A 23,901-nucleotide genomic window follows, 5' to 3' on the forward strand; every position below is an offset into this window, starting at 1 on the left:
AGCCGGTGGAGGAATTGGTCGTAATTGGACTGATTGTTTTTGACCTCCCATCCTGCGATTCTCGTACATTTTTGGCCCAGTGTTACTCCCATTTGGGTGCCAAATTTTTCCTGGATTGTTACTTCGCCATTTTTGTGGGTAATTTTGACCTTGCGTGTGTCGTGGCATGGGGTGTTGATATGGTTCTGTTCTGAACCTCTCCCTCCTACGATTCTCGTACATTTTGGCCCAGTGTTTTTCCCATTTGGGTGCCAAATTTTTTCTGGATCATTACTTCGCCATCTTTGTGGGTAATTTTGACCTTGCGTATGTCGGGGCATGGGGTGTTGATATGGTTCTGCTCTGAACCTCTCCCTCCTGCGATTCTCGTACATTTTTGGCCCAGTGTTTCTCCCATTTGGGTGCCAAATTTTTTCTGGATCGTTACTTCGCCATCTTTGTGGGTAATTTTGACCTTGCGTATGTCGGGGCATGGGGTGTTGATATGATTCTGCCCTTGGCCTCCACATTCTGCGATTCTCCTGAATGTTCGGCTTTGTGCCGCTCTCATTCTCGTGCCAACCTCTCTCTGGTTTATTTTGCCATGGGTGCGTGCGTTTTTGCTCCTCCCTGCATCGTGGGACTGCTCGGTGATTTTTATTTCTCTCTGAGAGGCTGGGTTCCTTATCCCTCTCCCTGTGTTCTGGATCCGAATTATGATTCTTAGCTCTGTATAACCATGCCATGTACGCCTTGCTCTCTATGCGGCGTAAGGATGCGGTTTCTGGATTCAAAACCATTCTCACCCTTTCTGTAAACTCTGGGCTCAAGGATTCAAAAAACATAATTTTGAACATTTTATCTCCTTCGTGGTATTGTTTCACATCGCCTGCGTAATACGCTCTTTTAAATTGTAAAAGGTAGTCACGTGGGTCTTGGTCCCTGCCCTGGGTCATCGATTTTACCGCATAAAACCCCTCAGTGAGTGTCGAATATTCTCCAAACTTCCGAATCACTGCCAGGCTCAGTTGTTTAAAATAATTTCTAACCTTGTGTGGTAGTGAATTTACCCATGGGATAGATTCTTTATGTAAGCTCCGTTTCAACAAACTCGCTTTTTCATCCCGTCTCCTCAGCCCTCTAATCATTGCCTCCTCTTCTACTGTTGCAATATGTGTGTGTATATCCATAGACTTATTGTGTGGATCAAAATCGGGAATTCTGACTAGAGCCTTGTCCATCAATTTAAGGGTTTTACTGGTGAATAGGTATTCCGAAAGTTGATTGCCGACAGCGTCATCATCAAACAAGTTATCATCAGGCAATCTGTCACTTTGATCTGTACTGTGTCGGGCGTGATTAAGCGGTGTGCATTTTCTGTGTGCGCGCCCAGTGCCGTGTCGCTCGTGTTGCCATTTCCCTTCAGTTTTTGCCTCTGCCCTTAGTGTACCATGTCCTGGCGATTTTACTTTAACTTTTGTGCGATCAATCCCTGGACTCTGTCCACGTACCCAAGAGTGTGATTTAATGTTACTTCCATATTTATTCTGTGGATCAACGTCTGTGAGTTTCGCTGGTGTCGCGAGCCCTGATTTCTCCTCCCTTACGATGGTGTGAGGACATTTTTCCTCGTTTATTAGAGACGATTTCTCTCCCATTTCCTTTCCAAATTTTTCCTCATTCCACAATCCCTGTCTGTATGCCTGTGTGAGAAGGTATGAGTCCTGTCCTGCCTTCTCTGCAGTTTTTGCATCGTGTTCGCCTTCGTTACATTTTATCCAGTCAATTAGTTTCCCCCGAGGTGTGTTCGTGTTATCGATACAGCTCCCTTCCCATATGTCTCTCTGACTGTACTGCTTTGTAACAGATTGGTCGGTACGTTTTAATACGAGCTCCCAGATTCCCGTAACCCATTCAAAAATTATTCTTAATCCTAGCATCTCAAGTGTGGCGGGAGTTACTTTGACATTTCCTTTCAGAGTGCATATAAAACAATTATCTCACAGAGTGTAGTCAATTTGACTCGAGCTACTCTATTATTTTCCGATTCAGAGTGCGTACCTCTAACACCATTTATCATAGGATGCAATTGGTTTGATACGATATTATCTTAATTCCACTGTCTCTGTTTCAACCTGCTATTCTGGGTTTTAACCTTAGAGGGCGTTTTCTTTTTTGTTTTACGCCCGTTTACAATCACCATGCAATGTCCGATCCCGATATTCTGGTTAACACGAAGTGATTCATTCCATCATCCATGCAAAACACTGTCTGCGAGAGATCCCGGACGACGCCACCCATTATGTTGTATGTGTTGGGTTATGAAATTTTGATGAAAATAATACAAATTAATAATTTTCCGAAAAATGCGCAAATCGCATTAATTATGATAGTGTGTGTATTAATATGCATAAATTATGATAATCACGGAGATAATCGTAGTAATTTATGCGGATGCTTGCGGTTATGTTAATGTTTGCAGTTGTGATAATTAGGCTTAGCTTCGTTTATCCAGAGTTATATCAATCAGGATAACACGATTATCGTCGATTAAACATTTACTGATTATCTTAGTGTGTTTATATTATTTTAGGTCTCCAGTTTCAGATCTCATCACAGGATACAGTTATCAAGAATAAGATAGTTTTGCATGGACTTGGAAAGAAGCACTCGAACAGTTGGTGTTAAGCAATTTTAATTCTAAACAAGCACATGACACTCTAGTATGCGAAAGCGAGTATACGTCAATAAATTCATGGGCAATCTTATGCAATTAACGAAATTGAATGACTAAAAATACTTCTTCATTGGCGAAATTATGCAGTTAACAAAAATGAATGACTAAAACATTTCTTATTCATGTAACTCGATGGCAGCAACTGCTTTGCACGATCAGTTGATATTGAACGCACCACCTCGAAATGGCAACCCTTTTTGAAACGCAAAGATCACTTTTTGAAAGTCTTATTCGTGTGCGTGCTGTGTGTGCGTTGTCCCCTCGTAATATTAATTGTGTCGTTAGCTTGTGTGGTGTAGGAGGATACAAACAGCGGCCAGGTGTTCCTCTCGATTGGGCGTGGCCGCCGCAAGCTCCTGCTGCTCCCTCGCTCGGACGCGTCTCTGCTTGTGCGCTCTCTTTTTTCCACTGCTGGATGACGAGTTGGCACGACGCTCGGTGACGCCCGGTGACGTCCGAGTCCTACTGCTCTTGCGCTCTCTCTCCCTCTGCTGGATGACGAGTTGGCACGACGCTCGGTGACGCCCGGTGACGTCCGAGTCGTGCTGCTCTTGCGCTCTCTCTCTCTCCACAGCCGTTTGACCAGGCTTTTTCCACTGCTTCGCGCTCTCTGCTTTGCACGCTTGGTCGACGCTTGGCGATCTCCGCCCTTTTACAGGTTGATTGCTTGTCGTCACTCGTCACTCTCTCTGCTCCGTGCTTCCCTTGTTCGGGCAGCTGCCAGCTTCACTCGCACTTAACTTCGTTCTGCGAGAAGCGACACCTGCTATCGGCATCGGTGTTTCGTGTCCTCACGACGCTCCGCCAGCCGGAGCACGGCTGAAACCCAGCCCTGACCCAGGTTGAACTCAGACTTCTGCGACTCGAACGACCCCTCCTCGTTCCATTACTTCTCGAGGCACAACCGCCCCAGCTCTCTTGCGAGCCCCGTCACAACACTGCGTCGCAAGCCGAGTTGTGAGACTGAGCGCGACTCGGACAGACTGCTCTCAGACTGTCACTTTAACGATGTCTCGTCGTTCCATCTCTCCTCGAGGCACGACTGCCACACCTCTCTTGCGAGCCCCGTCGCAACACCGCGTCGCACGCCGAGTTGCGAGACTGAGCACGACTCAACCCAGACTGCTCGTGTGTTGTGTCTGTGCCTAACTCAAAATGTGACTCCCTTCTCTCTGCATTCCTTGCGAGCGGGCAACAAAAAAACACAAACAGAGCGAGAAGAAGCAGACACCCTCGCAATCCCTCCTCGCGACCTTTCCTAACCCTCCAAGCATTCATGGGCCATCTGTTTGTGCTGCGGGGAGACAAAGGCGGCCATGCTTAACTCAAACACGCGAGCACCCTCTCCTCTCTCTGCGTCTCTTGCGAGAGAAAACAACCAATGTCAGCACAAACCCCCCCCCCTGTGACCTTTTTGCTCCCTCCTTGCTTGTCAGACCCCGCTGGAAGACAAAGGTGGCTGAGGAGATGTTTGCAATACATTTATGTGGTCCTGTGTGTTACATTTATTCTTGAATTATATTTTATGAGTTCCTTCGGTCTTAGTATCGGACGGTTGTGTAGGTAGGAAACATATACTAATAATAAAAAAAATATTGTTTGTTGGTTAATTATCTTTGTTAAGTTTCTACTTTTCGGTAAGGAAAACGTTAAGAAAACGCGAGTTGCAACCGTTATTTACTCTGCACCTTATCTGTACATCTCCAGATGTCTTGGGAGGCTAGTCCATACATCTTTTGTCCATCTGGATGTCTATGACCTTTCTGTGACCGAATTCTCAACATTTTAACCGCCCTCCATGTTTCATGGATTCCTGGTGTTCTTGTGAGGAGAAGTGAGTTGTTTTCATTTGTTTAATAAAAAAAAAATATATAGATAAAATAAAATATAATATAATTTTTTTTTAATTGTTGTTAATAAAAAAAGGGTATAGACACAACAATGTATGTGTGTTATGTGTGTGTCTGTGTGTCTGCATGTATGTGTGTGTGTTTTGTGTATGTGTTTCTGTGTATGTATGTGTGTGTTTGTGTGTATGTCTGTGTGTATGTATGTGTGTGTATGTGTTTGTGTGTATGTGTGTGTATGTATGTGTGTGTATGTGTTTGTATTTGTTTACGCTCGCATTACACAAATGTGTTGCAGGTCTAAGGTGTTCCTCGCGCAGCATTGCCGCTTTATTATTTCAGTCGTTTACTGCCGTACGCACCCTGAAAGTCGTGTGTGTCTGCAGCAAGCGCGTGTATGTGTACCTATGGACGCGCGTGCGTGTCTTGTGTAGGGGGAACGGTAGTGTAGTGCTTAGCGTGCTGTCTGTGTCTGTGTGTGTGTGTCTGTGTGTGTGTGTCTGTGTGTGTGTCTGTGTGTGTGCGTGTGTGGTGTGTGGGGAGCGGTAGTGTAGTGCTTAGCGTGCTGTCTGTGTGTCTGTGTGTGTGTGTCTGTCTGTGTCTGTCTGTGTGTGTCTGCGTGTGTCTGTGTGTGTGTCTGTGTGTGTGTCTGTGCGTGTGTGGTGTGTCAGGAGCGGTGGGTGTAGTGCTTAACGCTACGCTGCGCTGCGCTACCAACCTGGCGAACCCAATTCGATTCCCGCTCACGGCCACCACCGGTGACGATTATTTGAACCTCCCCTACGTCCACTCAGCCTCAAACGAGTAACTGGTGTGGCGTTTTAACATCGGCACTGGGGAGACAAAGGCGGCCGGGCGTGGTGGATCCAAGTCCCGGGCGAAGCCGGGTCATGTGTATGTGTGTATGTGTTTATGTGTATGTCTGTGTGTCTGTATTTATGTGTGTATGTATGTGTGTGTATGTGTTTCTGTGTATGTATGTGTGTGTATGTATGTGTGTTACGTGTCTGTCTGTGTGTCTGCATGTATGTGTGTGTGTATTGTGTATGTGTTTGTGTGTATGTATGTGTGTGTTTGTGTGTATGTGTGTGTCTATGTATGTGTGTGTATGTGTGTGTATGTGTTTGTGTGTATGTGTGTGTATGTATGTGTGTGTATGTGTTTGTATGTGTTTGTGTGTTTACGCTCGCATTACACAAATCTGTTGCAGGTCTAAGGCGTTCCTCGCGCAGCATTGCCGCTTTATTATTTCAGTCGTTTACTGCCGTACGCACCGTGACAGTCGTGTGTGTCTGCAGCAAGCGCGTGTATGTGTACCTATGGACGCGCGCGCGTGTGTTGTGTAGGGGGAACGGTAGTGTAGTGCTTAGCGTGCTGTCTCTGTCTGTGTGTGTCTGTGTGTGTGTGCGTGTGTGGTGTGTGGGGAGCGGTAGTGTAGTGGTTAGCGTGCTGTCTGTGTGTCTGTGTGTGTGTGTCTGTCTGTCTGTGTGTGTCTGCGTGTGTGTCTGTGTGTGTGTCTGTGCGTGTGTGGTGTGTGACGTCACCGCCACTTAGTGGCGAATGGCGGTTGTTGTTGTTGTTGTTGTTGTGTGAGGAGCGGTGGGTGTAGTGGTTAACGCTACGCTGCGCTACAAACCCGGCGAACCGAGTTCGATTCCCGCTCACGGCCACCACCGGTGACGATTATTTGAACCTCCCCTAGGTCGACTCAGCCTCAAACGAGTAACTGGTGTGGCGTATTAACATCGCCACTGGGGAGACAAAGGCGGCCGGGCGTGAGTGGTGAGGAAGGGAGAGTGGTGAGGGAGGGAGAGTGGTGAGGGAGGGAGAGTGGTGAGGGAGGGAGAGTGGTGAGGGAGGGAGAGTGGTGAGGGAGGGAGAGTGGTGAGGGAGGGAGAGTGGTGAGGGAGGGAGAGTGGTGAGGGAGGGACTCAGCCTCAAAACGAGTAACTGGCGTGGCGTATTAACATCGCCACTGGGGAGACAAAGGCGGCCGGCCGTGGTGGATACAAGTCCCGGGCGAAGCCGGGTAGTAGTACTCTATATAAAAAGTATTTTAAAACATTTTTTATATGTTATGTTTCGGCTTGGGTCTAATTGTCCATGCTCAACTAACGTTGGCTGTAAATCACCACGGTCCCTTACGTTGTGGCAAGCTTCGGGGTCACTTCCTGGAGTCGTCGAGTTCTGCCATTACGAGTATGGTACAATTTCGATTTAAAGCTTTCGTGACTGCAGGGATTCATCTTCTTGGTTTTTTAGGTAAAGTCACGTAGAAGGAAAGTAATAAAATAATACAAATGAAACATAATAAACAAATTCAAATTAAACATAATAAAATTATAAAATTAAAACATAATTAAATAATAAAAATAAAACATAATAAAAATAAAACATAATAAAATAATAAAAATGAAACATAATAAAATACAGTTCTCACGATGTTTCGGCCACAACGCAAGCAGCCGAGGCGACAGTGTCTGACGCTGTCGCCTCGGCTGCTTGCGTTGTGGCCGAAACGTCGTGAGAATTATTTTGTAATGTTTTATTTTTATTATTTTATTACTTCCCTTCTACGTGACTTTACCGAAATAACCAAGAAGAGTATGGTACATTTCATTAAAGCGTGTTTTAAAAAAAAGCATTTTTAAATATTACTTATTTTATTTACGTGACAAACCTTACTCATTGGTTGTGTCGGGTGGTGGCGAGTTTTACGACACTTTTATATTTACGCGATCTACCCCAAAAACACGTTTTATAGATAATATTGGTCGCGATAGCCTATTTATTATTTTAAATCTTTAATAAGAATTTACACGGTGCGGTTTACAGTGGAAAAACACAGCCTCAGCCAAGCGGGTGTAACCAGTCTGTAGGACAAACAATCACTGTTTTCATGGTTACCGTGGGGTTTATGTTCAATATATCAATTGCGACTCTTTAACCTTGACACTGTGTGTGTGAATGTGACGCCATGTCTGCACAGGTGAGCACGGGCTGCCGCGTGCAACATTCCAGGGCGCGTCTCGTGGTGTTTATATTTTAGCTGCAGGTGAAGTCAGCTCGTTTCCTTGTTCGTTGTCGCTGCTCTGTGATTTTTTTTTTACATCTTGCTGCGGTGGCTGGAAGATGTTAACTACCTCGCCCGGTATACAGGAGGTCGTGGGATCGATCCCGACCCTGACGCCTGTAAATGCACTTGGAGTTTGCTTGTCTCTCTCCCCATAGTCGCGTGATTTTGTCTCAGGGTTCTCCAATTTTTCCCTCCACACTTAGAAACATGCGTTTAGAGTGTTTGGCTGCTATAAATGTCCGCATAATAAGCCACGTCGTTGAGCTATGATTTGTGGCCAGGTCGCTTCTGAAAAGAGCTATAAACCTCAGTGGGCCTTACCTGGTAAAATAAAAAGTTTTTTTTTATAGAATCGTCTAAACTCAGCGATTCCAGGATGTAAAATCTTAACATTCACAATAGGTGACGAATATATATTTATTTTAAACCTCGAATTTTTATACGCATAATAGGAACATGTACAGTGAAAGTCATATAGATATTAAGCTTAAATGAACGACGATGTTTGTTTAGCCAGGGGCTGCTCACCCACCCTTCACGCCATCCTCCTGCCCATCTGTCTCCCCTCTCACCAAATAACCGCCCCCCACTTACTCATCCTCCACCACCACCCACTCACTCGCATATTCGATTAGCACGAGTGGCTACGTACGCTCGACATAAGTTCAACATACATACTCACCCACACACCCACTCACCCAACCACTCACCCACACACTAAATCACTTGCTCACCTACACACTCACCCACACACCTTCGATTAGCACGGTTGACTACGTACGGTGAAAAAGAAGTTCAACATACATACAACCACCGTCCACTCAGCAAAATACGGTGTAGTAAGAATTAAAAAAACTAAACAATTATTGACAGATGAACAGAGGGTGCATGAAGCCAGTAGTTAAATATTAGTTGATAAAGGTGGAAGACGATTACAGACTGTGAAGCGTAAACAAACAGGCCTTGCAATAAAAAATATTGAATGAAAACACAGATGGGAAAAAAACAAGTTAACCTTTACCATCAGAATATTTGTACAAGGTGCGGTTCCACTGTGGCAATGCACACAGCCTGACCTAGCCGGTCAATCAGCTTGTGGGACAAACCATTATCGCTGCGTCCCTGGCTGCTGCTGCTGCTGGGTTTTGTTTGTATAAAAATTATATCACTTGAGACCGGTCAAAGCTATGTATGTTGAACTTCTTCCACACCGTACGTCGCCAACCGTGCTAATCGGAAGTGCAGAGGAAGGACAACAAACTAAACACAAAAATCAGTTTTAGCTATTACACAGTGCGTGACTGTAACGCCACGTCTACACAGGTGAGCCCAGCGGCCGTGTGGAACATTCCAGGGCGTGTCTCCAGGTATTTATAACTTAACTGCAGGTGAAGTCAGTTCATTTCCTTGTTCGTCTCCGCTGTGTGAGCTGCTGCTGCTGCTGCGATAGCTCCTCCGTGAGCCGCGGCGAGCGACTGAGTCCGAGTGAAGCCATGGGCCATGGCGAGCGCGTCTCCCAGTGATTGTGTCGACAGTGAGCTGAGCTGCCTCATATGCCAGCGCACGTTTAACTGCCCCTCCACGCTGAGCTGCGGACACTCGTTCTGCCTCCGGTGTCTGGACGGTGTCTGGGAGAGAGCGAGCAGCTTCAGCTGCCCGCAGTGCCGAGCGGCCTTCCCTGAGCGGCCCCAGATGAAGAGGAACGTGGCGCTCGCCAACCTGGTGGACCAGCTCAGAGTTGGAAAGAGGATGGCCGGAGTTGTCTTCTGTGACGGCTGTGGTGATGGGGAGACTCCTGCAGTGAAGACCTGCCTCAGGTGTGAGATGTCCCTGTGTGAGTCCCACCTGAAGCCTCACATGATTAACCCCAAGTTGAAGGACCACGTCCTAGTAGCTCCCATTGTCAGCCTGGAGGAAAGAAGATGCAAGAAGCACAAAGAGGAGCTCAAATTCTACTGCAAGCAGGACGCGAGCCTGGTGTGCATTGCCTGTACCATTACCGGAGAACATAGAGGGCATGATGTCGACACACTGGAGGATGAGCATGAGACACGGAAGGTGAGTACCTCAGTGTGTGAGAATGGGATCGCTTCAGTTCAAGGTAGCCATTCGGTGTTGGCAGGGAAAGGAAGGGACAGGAGTTTTGAGTGCAGGAGGAGGGTGGTTCGATGCTTTTTGAGTGAGCCGTGCTGAAGGAAGGCCGTGTTTGGACGTTGCTCGTGAAGTGAAGAGCCATTGTGTTGAACGATCATGTCCCTGTCCCCTGCTGTGGCCTCTACAACACCTGGACACGAGCTGACAAATTCGCAACTTCCACATCGCATTAAAGAAAACATGAAGTTATTATTCTCTCTTCATTGTGCCTTCTTGCTTACAGACTGTTAAGTCAGTCCAGGCTGACTTCCGTGGCACTCTTCTGGTGGGCAATTCTAGAGCTGTCACTGTGGAGGGCTCTGTGTGGAGTGGGGCTGAGAGGGAGCCGCTCAAGGAGTGGAGTCTCCTCTGGTGACTTCGTCTCTTACAGAGTAGAGTCGGAGAAGAGACGCGAGCGGTGGATGAGAAGAGGAAGAAAGCGGAGGCATCTGTGGGACAGATGAAGTCCACTCGCAAGGACGTGCAGGTACGACCTGTGGGCTCTGTTACCTCGTGGCCTCCACCCTGCGTGAAGTCTGTGACTCTCTCTATGAGGACAACTCCCTAGATTCAAGTGAGCCTTCAATATCATTGGAAATAGCAATACATTATTTATATTGCTGCTTGAATGTGGATTTTAAAATGTAACGTTTATAACAAACAAGTAAATTTTTTGTACCACTGCAAAGCTGTATATGGGATAAATTGAATGACTTTCTATGGGTTTGATAATATAAAAGTGCATTGGATTAAAAACTAACACTTAAAAGAAGTAAAGATTGTGATAAAATTTCATAGAAAATCTTAGCTCTTTAATTCTAGAACACAAGAGTTGACTTGAAGATATATGACAGGGAACGCAGGGAAAACTGTTTCATCACACACCCAAGTATACAATAGACAATTTATACGTAATGGAATGTTAAAACTTGTTTTACTTGCATTTCAGTTTGCATTCATTGTGATGTATTAATGACTGAATCTTGGTGTTGTGCATATAAGGCAGGGGTGGGGAACGTCCGGCCCGCGGGCCGCATAAAACTCGCGAAATTATTTGGCAGTTCCAGCCATCACATTAGGGGTGAGTTAATTAAATGTTTTGACCAAATATAACGGGATAATCTTTAAGTTGATACTTTTGCATGGCCAGCGAATGATGTTATAAATGTCCAATGGCCCTTGGCAGAAAAAATGTTCCCCACTCCTGGTATAAGGCAACCGATAATGATGCAATTGCGTATACTTTTAACATTTCTGCAAGGAATGGGTTTGAGCCTATTTGTTATCAACTGCATGGATTTACATTCTAACTAAATATATGACCTAGAATAGGGCATATACTCATATAGAGAACTGGACGCCTTTGACCAGTGTTGCTTGCGACGGAGACTTCACATTCACTCTGCAAATGTATCTCAAATACCGGAGTCCTTCGATGAACAGCATGACAGTTGCTGTCTGAAGCAGTCACAGCCAGGAGGATCTGGCTCTGTGGACACATTGCAGGGCTGACGCATTGGATGATCCCACCAGAGAACTGTGTGCAATCATTGATGGCCTTACTCAGGATTGGAGGTGGCCCAGGGGCAGGCCGAGGCTGACCTGAACGCGCACGATTGAGGCCGATCTCAGGCATTGTAATCTAGGCGGCCTGCACTCAGCATGGTGTGTAACCCAGGACAGAGTTGCCTGGCAATGTGTCATGAGCATTGCTACACTCCGGCCTGCTAAAGATTGATTTATATCCTCCATCAAGTCACCTTGTGATGGTAATAATAATTTACACCAGGTTAACACTTAGGCTTTTGCGACTATTATCCAAATTAGAGTTTTTTTTGGAGTTAGATCTTGACAATATGAATGTGTCATTAAACCCACCACCACCCAACACAGCCAATTTTTAAGGTTTGTCACGTAAACAAAACATGCCAATTAGATATTACTAGTTCAGCAAACCGGTGTGTTGGAGAGGAAACCCACAACATTTACAATTTGAGTGACATTTCACCGGTAATAGCAACCAGCTTCATCAGGCCACAGCGAGAATTGTTCTTAAATAAAGAAATAAATGCGATGTCATCACTTGTGAGCCAATCAGGTTCGGAGACCAGGGGATGGGGGAGGGGTTCGTGTATTTATATAAATTACAATTGATATCTACTATTGGTTGGGTTATTCACAGTTAATCAACACACAAGATATATATCATGTATGTACATTCTCCATTTGTAGTTTAAATGATTCGGAGACAAGTTTCGTAGGAGGCACCTTTTGTTTATCAACTTCCACAGTTTTGTCCACACACTCTCCACAGTTGCTTAGCCTAGCCTGTACACAACACTAACGGTCAAACACTGACCATGCCGACTGAGCCAACAACTTTTAGCAGCGCAATATCTAGTGAAGACGGCAGTGATGACGGCAACGAATTGACAGCAACAACGAGACAAGTCCACTCCCAGAACCGGCAGCCCCGAGACCCCACTCTCGGCTCCTTTTATGCTCCCAGAGCGGCCTGGCTCCGCCCTGTCCGCACCTCCCTTCTCAAACCTGCTAGCAGGTTCCAGGGGCGTCCAGATGGGGTCCTCCATGACCCTTGCCGGAGTTCTTTCTCTCTGCCAACACACCGTGCACACCCTCATCGGCGTGTGTACTGTTTGTCCACCTCAGTTTCCGCCGCTGTCCACCAGCCGGCACTATTACACTACACATGTATTAAAAAGAACTCTTATGGATAAATTATACCATTTGTTAAACCAGTGTAACATTGAGGCCTTGCCACAACCTTCATGCTAGCAGATTGCTTAACAATACATTACCATACTGGTCAATGTGGGTTGGTGAAGACAGCCCAGCACCCATTCATAAATGACTCACCACACAGTTTGATGACCACCACACCACCACTGCCCTACCTGGTGAACATCATCATGACGATCCATGGGCAGATAGCCCGTAGTAGGCGTCTACTGCCAATGTCGTCATTGGTTTCCACTTTCCTCTCTCTATCTTGTCAATATGCTGTAGTAGTGCCACATATTCCTGGTACCAATCTTTAATGTCAATCCATTCTCTGTGAGGTCTAACTCTCTTTCCGGTTCCTTCCATATTTCTGAACAACAACATAGTTTTCATTTGCCTGTTGTTTTCCATACTACATATGTGTAGTGCCAGTTTCCTTATCATTGCTGCATCATCAGGTCTTCTTCTGTGTGCAATATTTTCTTACTTCTACGTTGGTCACTCTTTGGGTTCAGCTTAGATGCAGTATCCTTCTATAGCAATACATTTCGAGTACCAATATCTTATGTCTGTCAGTATTTGTTAATGTCCAAGTCTCGCAAGCATACAAAGCTGTACTGAACACACATGTTCTTATGATGTTCAGTTTGTTCTTGTAGCTGATTTGCTTGCTTCTCCAGATGTTATTAAATCCTGCCATTAATCATTTTGCCTTTGCGATTCTCGCTCTTATTGCGTCTTTAGTGTAGTCATTGTCCCATGTCAATAGATGTCCCAAGGAATACAAGTTCCTTTACATTCACAATCTTGCTGCTTTGTATTATTGCTTCTTTCTCAATGTATCCCTTCTGAACACCATTGTCTTTGCCTTTTCTTTTCCACGTTAATCCTCAGTCTTGCATCCTTTCCTAACTTATTGAGCGTATGAACACTTTGCTGCAGGACTATGCATATGTCTCCTTGCATATATATATATCCCGTGCTATTGCCCTGAATGGCATCTATCACTCTTTCGAAGTGTAGTGTCATAGGTCTCTTCTTCCTTCTTGTTGGAAACTTGTGTGTGTGTTCGGGTGGCGTGCGTCGCACACACTCAGTCAGAGACGGGGTAGTCGCAGGAGGCACCGTCCTCCCCTTTTATTGTTGTTGTGTGCACGCCACCAACTCTGGCTCCCTCTCTCACGACCATGCTGCCGCACGACCCAGCCCAGACACGACCCTGCCGCATTGCACCGATGGCGTCGATCGAGACCGCAAACTACTGTCCGGCCGCGCAATGCCCAGGTGAAGGCGGTAGCGACGACGAAGAGACGAGTCCACTCCCAGAACCGGCAGCCTGGAGCTCTCGCTCTCTGCTGCTTATATTCCCATCAGCGCGGCTTGGCTCCGCCCTTGCCACGCCTCCCTTATCGAACCCACCAGAGGGTTCTAGGGGCTTCCCCACGAGGTCTACGGTGAACCTTGCCCCAGTTCCTCCACCCTACCGGCACACACGCATATGTAGGACTCGTACTCGGCTGTCTTTCTGTTCTCTTTATTTTCCGCTTAAGAGTCCACCTCCACCTAACTCAAGTCCTACACATATATGCTCAACGGCGTGTGTGCTAATGGCCCACCTACAGTTGCAGCTGCTGTACAAGAGTCAGCACTATGTCACTCTACTATTAGAGGTAAAGGGGATATAGCAATACCAGTTGTCAACAGGAATACCAGCAAAACTATTAGCTGGAAGCTGATCTGCTCATATAGTCTCTAAAATCCTGTTGAAAATAACTGCATCATTGACTTGCAATATAAAGCCAAACACGAAGCCACAAATATAGTTCAATTGAAACTAATTGTCTGGGATGAAGCACACACGTATGTCAGGCTGTTGATATATTATTGGATGATCGAACAGTAAAATGTAAATCATTTGGAGGCACGTCCTATCGGTTACTTTACGTGGTTCACGGCCTCTTACTGTTGTAAGTTGTATAAAGAAGCATCGTTTCTGGGGAGAATTACAGGTGCTGAAGCTGAAACAGAATATGTGAGCTCTGAAAAGTGGAAAGGAATTTGTGGAATTGCTCCTGGACGTTGTTGATGGAAAAAACAGGCGAAACAGTAACATTAACCTCACACTGCTATCCAGAAAATCAAGATACATTTCCACAACTATACGGTGACATTTACTTGTTCACGATTACTCCTGAACAGCTTAAATGAAGCGCAATACAGTGTTACAAACGGAGACTCTCTTGATCTCAACAATGGATCTGAAGTGGTTTTTAAGAGCATGGATACTTTTGTGAGTGATGATACTGCTGATAAACTTGCATTCCCAGAAGAATTATTAAAGTCTTACTCCAACCGGAATGCCTCCTGATGAACTGAAACTGAAAGTAAGAGCCGTTATCATGCTCCTTAGAAAAATAATGTAATTGTGAGGACTACATAATGGTACAAGACTTACTCTTACTCAAATACAAATACACATAATCTAAGCAAAAATGATCCGTGGAGCAACCTTCGACGGAGTACTTATTCCAAGAATCCCACGCATTCCATTAGACACAAATTTACCATTCAGTTTCAAATGCTAACAATTCCCCATACGATTGGCTTTTTCAATAACAATCAAAATTCACGAGGTCAAACGTTTGACAAAAAATGCCTTTACTTACCTAAGTCTGTTTTTAGTCAAGGACAATTATATCTTGCTCGATCAAGAGTCATATCGTGTGAGTCACTTCATCTAGTGCGGAAAATAACCCAGAAATTGACAATTGTGTCTTTAGATAAATCTTTGTTGAAAAAAATTGGTAAAAAATGCGTGAATGTTTCATTAAGATCTGCTAGATCAGTGAATGTTTCACTGGTTACAGCTAGTCTCATATAAAGCATTTACGAGTGGGAACACGCAGCATTCGCTCAGCCAATGAGAGCGACGCACGCTAAAATGTTTGCGAGGTGAGAACTCACTCGACCAGGATAGAGTTCCAGACTCCATCTAAAATAAACCTCACGACAGAAATGTAGACGGAGGACTTCGCTAAGATCACATGTCCTGGAGATGTTCTCTGAGAATGACCGCGCACTGGGAGTGCAGCAGCTTCTCCAACCTCATCTTTCACTGCTGCCATGGTAGCAGGAGTACAGTATTATGCACAGTATGTCATACTTAATTAGGTTATTAGAATTAATTATTATTTTTATTCACGAAATAATGTTTACCATCTGTATCATTGGTGCTTTTACCGATACCCCAATTAAGCCCTCATATATTGGTCATCCGAAAGAAATAACGCTGACGGTAAGGTATCCCCATATATACAACTAGCATAAGTACCCGGCTTCGCCCGGGACTTGGATCCACCACGCCCGGCCGCCTTTGTCTCCCCAGTGGCGATGTTAATACGCCACACCAGTTACTCGTTTTGAGGCTGAGTCCCTCCCTCACCACTCTCCCTCCCTCACCACTCTCCCTCCCTCACCAGAGAAATGGTAATTGTTGTGGTTTTACGCTTGAACACACCGGTGGGCTAAAGCAGTCAACTATTAGTATTTTATGAACGTGACAATTTTTTTACTGATTGGGCATGTCGGGTGGTGGATAAGGGTTACAACACATTAATAAATAAGGCGATCTAAACCCAATAACGTTGTTTATGAATAATGGTCGCGAAAGCGTACGTGTTACAAATTGACTAACTTTACTTAATAACCAGGCTACAGTCTACATGATAGACTGCCAGTACACCCACCCAGCTGAATAAGCAGGCTACAGTCTACATTATAGACTGCCAGTAGGCTCACCCAGCTTAATGACTATTTGTACAAAGAACATTTTAAGAATCGATTATAATAACCAGGCTACAGTCTACATGATAGACTGCCAGTACACCCACTCAGCTTCATAAGCAGGCTAGAGTCTACATTGTAGAGTGGCAGTACGCTCACCGAGCTTCATAACCAGGCTACAGTCTACATTATAGACTGCCAGTACACTCTCCCAATTGAATAAGCAGGCTACAGTCTACATTATAGACTGCCAGTACGCTCACCCAGCTTAATGACTATTTGTACAGTCAACATTTAAAGAATAGATTCTTGGCGCGTTGGGTTTAAAAGTAATAGTAATTGCACACATTGTGGTGGGGGGGGGAGTGAAGAGTACGTGAAACTTTGATGAATTTACCTCAGAGTCGCGTGGTGGGTGTGGAGGCCTAGTAGCGTGCAGAGCCTCCGGCCTCGCCTAAATTGCCCACCCGGCTGAGGCAGGGTACGGGTGCCGTTCCCCCCCCCCCCCCCCGCGCTACAATAATACTGTCTAATCGCTATAATTTAATTATATTCCGACCCTATAATACTAATTGCACACATTGGGGTGGGAGGGGAGTGAAGAGGACGTGAAACTTTGATTAATTTACCTCAGAGTCGCGTGTTAATGCGTGCGCCTATTTTTAACGGGAATTAAAAATGGCGAATGCGTCGCTACCCGTTGCCAGGGGCAACCGCCGGACCAATCGTGTGTCGCAAATCCCTGACATTTCGTCCAATGAAAGTGCGTATGGTCCGGCGACACACAGACACACAGACAGACAGACAGATTCACGATTTTATATATATAGATGGCATGACCCTATTTAGTGCTGATTCGATAAGCGCTCACTTCTTAACAGCATAGAATATGAATTTACAGAATCCATCGCATGCCCCTTGCAGGATTCCATGGTCCAGACCAAAGCTCACATCTCAGGCGAGTTCACCCGCATGAGGGTGACGCTGGATGAGGACGAGAGGGCAGCTCTGGATCGCGTGGACATGAAGGGGCGCGAGCTACTGTCCCGGATCGAGGAGAACATCGCTCATTATGAGCACGAGATCAGCGAGCTCCAGGCAGCAGCCACGCGCCTGCGCACTCTGCAGGAGGAGAGGGACTCGCTCACGTTCCTGCAGGTCGAGCGCTCACGGAGCCAGGGCGAGTGCCCCAGTTCACGTATATTCGTTGCGTTTGTAAACTTGGCAGATGTGTTGCAACACAAAACACAAGATAACGCCACTTCCATTGTCAAGACAACATATAGCCCATGGGTTCTGAAAGTAAATGTAGAGTCAAGTTCACCAACTTGGATTTGTATATTGTAATAAAAATATAAACTAGCGCTGAATTTCAAAATAAATAAAAAACTATTAACACACAAATTCCTCGAGTAATTGGTTGGTGCAGACATTGGCATTACAAATTGTAACTGCATCATCCTGTAATGTACATCAGATTGAGGCCACTTGACACTACCTTAAAATTTTTCATTTTACCAAATGTATACCAACCATTATTAATGCTGAACACGGAAGGGCTTTTAACATCAGGAAAGCCAGAAGCAGTTATATTTCAGCACTGACTGCTGATGAGTCTTTGAAAGTTGAAACAAATCCCGAGATTGCTTGCCTCAACAAATGTTCACCCTGCTAAATTATGGACTCTGGTAACACCACGCTCTGGTTGTAATTCACGCTCGCAGTGGATCATTATTTTGAATGTTGGTTCACAATCACTGCAACTCGATGTCAAGTGCCACGGACGCCTCTTGCCATGACATCGGGTACCGAGTGACAACAGTTTTAGAGGCCACACCTTGCTGATGAGAATCATTGAGTCCTAATGCATCCATGGCTTTGTCTTGATTACAACCAACAACACTAGGCCACGCGAATGTCTGAGTGCAACCTCATCGCGTCTACCAATCACCGTGTGGTTAACGTGGCTGGAGGTGAACTGACTCACGCCCCCTGTGTCTGACTCCTGCAGGTTCACCTGAAAGAGACAAACCGGTATGGACTATGAACTTGCACAGATTAACACACGGGGTGACGCCTTGTGTGGAACATGGGCTGAGTAATGATGATGATGTGTGATGATGATGTGTGATAATGATGTGTGATGATGCTTCTCCTTGGTTCTTTCGGTAAAGTTACATAGAAGGGAAGTAATAAAATAATAAAAATAAAACATAATAAAATAATTCTCACGACGTATCGGCCACAACGCAAGCAGCCGTCCTCAGGTGAAACCAGGTCTGTCGAGGCGACAGCGTCTGAATGAAACGGCACACGTGCTTGGAGCATATATATCAGCTGGGTTGGAAGGGGAGGGGGAAAGGGGGCGCCTTGACAAAATAATTTGCATATCAAGAGAAATTTAGCATATTTATGGGAAATTCAGGTATGTGATTAGTACTACAGTACTTGTGTCCGTGCATTATGCAGGATTAGCAGCATCCAAGTGAGGGGATATGGGAAATGCAGGTATGTGATTAGTGCTTCTTTGCCCGTGCATGATGCAGGATTAACAGCATCACAGGGAGATGATAGGGGTAGCATTAATAAAGGGAGGAAGTGTTAATAGTATGTAGCTGCAGTAACTAAAACCACCACGTAAACAACTAAAGTATAAACTACATAGTATCATCATTATACTAAATATACTCTACAATAAGCTGAGTTACTAACAGTAAGTAATACATTACAATTCTACACCGTACTATATACTGCCATAGACAAACCCAACATTAAATGATATACTGTATTGCTATAAACCACCTTATCCATTGTAATATTACACTATGTATTATTCTACCCACCCTAATGTATATCACACTGCTGTATATTCACTGTACAATTTCGATACCATATATTACTTTGTACATTGTAATAAGCATATACATTTTTAAACTATTTGTTATTATACACTACCGTGATGATGCTGTGTAAGACGGGGGTTGTGTGATGTTGTATGCTGTGATGCTGTGTGTGATAATGCCATGTGTGTTGATGGCGGGTGATGATGTTGTGTGTGATGATGTGTAGTATGAAACTGTGTATGCTGATGCTGTGTGTGATTATGCTGTGCGTGATGATGCTGTGTAAGACACGGGCTGTGTGTGTCACTGCTGGTTTTTGTCTCACAGGAGAGACGCTCAGAAGGAAGAGCCACCCTCATCTCCCAGCAAAAAAGACATCGCCACGATCAGCGCCCTGCATGGAGCTGTGGTCAACCTGCTGGCATTCATGTGTGAGTTCCATGTGTCTTATTCTGCGTGTAATTGTGTCTTGTGTGTATGTTGCGGAGCGGTGGCATAGTGGTTAACGTGCTACAATATGAACCTGGCAACACAAATTCGATTCCCATTCACAGCCAACACCAGTGACAATTTTCTGAACCGGTCATGAGCCTCCCCTATGTCGACTCAGCCTCAAATGACTACCTGGTGTAGTGGGTTAAAACTGCCACTAGGGAGACAAAGGCGGCCTGATGTGGTATTGGCCACCCACCCCCTCATGTTCCATACTGGCCTTAAAGTGTCACTCGTTAATAACACTTGCCCCTACAGCCTGTTTGGGCTATACGGGGGGTCTTGTAATTGTGTCTATTTGTATACGTATGTGTAGATGAGCGAGGGTGAGTACGGATGTGCAATGATGATGGGATGCTCTGTGCACTGAGCTACAAACATGGTCACCTACACGTGACTCACGGCCATGGCTGTCATCAATGGTGAGTGGATTCAGAACCAATTCTGAGCCTCTCCCAGATGAACCCTTGGCTTAAACGAGTACCGGGTACGTGCTGTAAGCATCAGCACTGCGGACACAAAGGTGGCCTGCAGAATTCATATGGTGAAATGTATTTTATAACTACATCAATATAAATTTAAATAATGTTGTGGCTTGGCTCTCCAACACACCGGCGTGCTGTACTAGTGACGAATTGGCATGTTCTGTTTACGTGACAACCCTTACTAGTTGTCTGTGTCGGGTGGTGGCAGGTTTAACGACACATTTATATATTTACGCGATCTAACCCCAAAAAAACCTCTTATGGATTATATAAACTTAGGGTTGATTGGTAATGTCCAAGGATCATACATCCAGACTAAGACACGTTGAAGATTTTTAGGCTTCATGTCAACAGCCGGATACTCAGTCAAACTAAGGCATTTTTAGGATTCTTAGGTTCCCCAGTTAATGGCTGAGGCTCACAGAGCGAGACTAAGGCATAATCGTGGTCGACCTTGTCTATCACTACACTGCACGTGCAAACATCAACTTTATGACTGTAATGTATTCATTAGTCAATAATATATAGCACACACACGAGTTTATTTCACTATTACATAAGCTACATTGATATTACACGCGTGTATTATCCAGTAAGGATGCTGTTGGCCAAAGTAACAATTTTAGCAGATGAAACTACGAGTATAAGTCTTCTCTGTAATGGATGTCATCATCAGACTCGAGCCAGACTACATCACCGTAGTGATGCGCAGGATTCATTGTTAATGATGTAGGCTCATATCCATACTAAGGCAGCCTAAGGATTCTCATTATTCATTCATAATGCTTGAGGCTGCTATATCCCTACTAAAGCATCTTAAGGATTATTGGGGTTCAATGCTAATACCTGAGGCTCACAGAGCCAGACTGGGCTATCGCTGTGGCTGACCACATGTGTAGTGGTGATACGCGCTGGGATAGGGATCGCGTGCCAGCGCGTAGTGATTGGCTGTGTGCCGGTGACGCGCTTGAGAGGGAGTGATCGGGTGGCAGCGCGGCGTGATTGGTTGGGTAGTGGTAACACGCGCTGGGGAAAAGGGATCGTAGAAATAGCGCGTCGTGATTGGTTAACCAAGGAGCGATGCTCACGTCGAGGTCCGCATCCGCTCCGTCTCCCGTGAGCAGGGACTATATAAGGGGATGCACACAGGCGCACGGGGAGAGATGTAACCAGCGAAGACTGAAGACGGAGAGGGAGAGATAGGGCCTGCGGTACCTAGTCCCGCTGTCCTGTAGGGACCGGGACTCTGTGTAGCCAGAGGCGTAGTGCAGTGTGAGCATGCGGTGTGAGCATGCAGAGTGTGTAGCCAGGGACATAGGGTCTACACGAGCTAAGTGAAGAGTGTGTAGCCAGAGGCATAGGGTCTACACGAGCTAAGTGAAGTGTGTGTAGCCAGAGGCATAGTGTCTACACGAGCGAAGCGAAGTGTGTGTGTAGCCAGAGGCATAGTGTCTACACGAGCTAAGTGAAGTGTGTGTAGCCAGAGGCATAGTGTCTACACGAGCGAAGTGAAGTGTGTGTGTAGCCAGAGGCATAGAGTCTACACGAGTTAAGTGAAGTGCGTAGTCAGAAGAATAGAGACCACACGTTGTGTCGAGATCGTAGTCGGAAGAATAGAGACCACACGTTGTATCGTGACAAGTCAAGATTTAATAAAAAGTGTGTTACCCGTCAAGAAGTTTCCTGCCGTCATTTCCCATACTTCACTTGTATCACTGTGCAAACAGATACATTGCTCTTTGGTTCTTTCGGTAAAGTCACGTATAAAGAAAAATAATAAATTAAATAATAGCATAAGACGTTTCGATTGCAACACAAGCAATCATCATCAGGTATAATGAAATAGCGACATAAAATCTAACCAGAAAAAATTATAGACAGACATATAAGCAGACAGATATCACCAAGATACACAGAGCGGGCAACACAGGTACAGAGAGGGGTGATCGTCTCTGTGGGGTGGCCTTAAATAGACAGAGGGGGGCGGAGGCAGCGAGAGGGAGGGGTTAGAGACACAATTTACATGTCAATGATTACAAAAAGAAGTGAGCAGGCTTAGGGGGAGAAAGAAACACACTAAAATTAAATAACCTAGCAAAGTATCGAAATGTTATGTAAAACGACACAGAGAGTCGGTCAACACACAATTAACGCATAGCCTGGGGAAGTTCCAAGTTTACCTTTTTCTCTCTTTCTGAGTTTTTTATTCTCTCTCTCTGCCTGTTTATTTAGTGTAATTTTTTCTGTCTACACTCGTTTTTTGTCGTTCTTATGTTCTGCTCTCTCTGTGTGTCTCCGTTCCTCTTGTTTTTAGGTTTTGTCTTTCTTTGAAATTTTCACACTTAAATTCTAACTTAGCAATCTTTGAAATACGTAATCGACCAGGCTATGCGTTAATTGTGTGTTGACCGACGCTCTGTGTCGTTTTACATAACATTTCGATACTTTGCTAGGTTATTTAATTTTAGTGTGTTTCTTTCTCCCCCTAAGCCTGCTCACTTCTTTTTGTACTCATTGACATGTAAATTTTGTCTCTAACCCCTCCCTCTCGCTGCCTCCGCCCCCCTCTGTCTATTTAAGGCCACCCCACAGAGACGATCACCCCTCTCTGTACCTGTGTTGCCCGCTCTGTGTATCTTGGTGATATCTGTCTGCTTATATGTCTGTCTATAATTTTTCTGTTTAGATTTTATGTCGCTATTTCATTATACCTGATGATGATTGCTTGTGTTGCAATCGAAACGTCGTATGCTATTATTTAATTTATTATTTTTCTTTATACGTGACTTTACCGAAAGAACCAAAGAATAATGCCTGCAGTCACGAAAGCTCTAAAGTTAAGATAGATACATTGCTATTGCCCATGTATTGCAATACCTCTACGCTCACATACAGCACACACACGAGTGTAAAGGAGTATTACATGAGCTCTATTAACCCTACACGTGTGTATAATTGAGTGAGGATGCTGTTGCTATTCTGCGTGTGAGTGCTTTACACAGAGACAATATGGCTGATATTCTTAGAATTCAATATTAGTGCTTGAGGCAGCGTGATACAGACTCAGACAGTTAGGATTCTTAGGGTTCCGTGTTAAAGTCTGAAGCTCTCAGCATCAACGGCACTGAGTCTTTGACACACACAAGCTGTGGCTGATATTATTAGGATTCATTAAACTGTGTAATAAAAAAAATGTCCCTGGGTAGTAAGTGTTATTTTCTAATTGTGTATGCCTCAAAAGTACACAAAATGGCTATTATTCCCCACAAACTTTGCTTTTGTGACCAAGACAGTGATATTTTGAAATTTACAAATTTTCAATGGGAATTCCAGATAGATTGAGTGCTGAGTAGTAACTTGTAGTAACTTCTAGAACATTCAAGAACTTTCCAGTAATAAAAAAGTAGTATAAATACAGAACCCTTAAGCCCACCAGTTCAGTTTACAGTGGTACCTCGGTATGCGTCGTTAATTCGTTCCAGAAGGTAGGACTTATACCAAAAATGACGTATACCAAACGAATTTTTCCTATAAGAAATAAAGGAAAAGAAAATAATCCGTTCCAGAGTATAAGAAATTAATTTTAATATGGCATAATATACATTAATGGGGTTGTATAAAATAAGAATTAGACTTAACGTATTAAAAAAATGCATACATAAATTCAAATAAATGCACACACGAGTGTACATCACTACACTATCACACACACACACACGAGTGTACATCACTAAACTATCACACAAACACGAGTGTACATCACTACACCATCACAAACACACAC

At 44.8% G+C, this 23,901-nt stretch overlaps 1 protein-coding gene across 1 annotated transcript; it reads left to right on the top strand.

Moving 5' to 3' along the window:
- Window positions 1-9,065: 9,065 nt before the first annotated feature.
- Window positions 9,066-21,792, top strand: LOC144733078 (E3 ubiquitin/ISG15 ligase TRIM25-like). The gene is made up of 5 exons (XM_078614817.1): window positions 9,066-9,697; window positions 10,164-10,259; window positions 17,222-17,455; window positions 18,309-18,331; window positions 19,468-21,792. Exons 1-5 carry the CDS (start codon window positions 9,140-9,142, stop codon window positions 19,637-19,639), a joined length of 1,083 nt encoding a protein of 360 aa, XP_078470943.1. The 5' UTR covers window positions 9,066-9,139; the 3' UTR covers window positions 19,640-21,792.
- The last annotated feature ends 2,109 nt before the right edge of the window (window positions 21,793-23,901 follow it).

Source organism: Lampetra planeri, chromosome 45 (assembly GCF_965212315.1).
Source record: "Lampetra planeri chromosome 45, kcLamPlan1.2.h2, whole genome shotgun sequence".
NCBI lineage: Eukaryota > Metazoa > Chordata > Hyperoartia > Petromyzontiformes > Petromyzontidae > Lampetra > Lampetra planeri.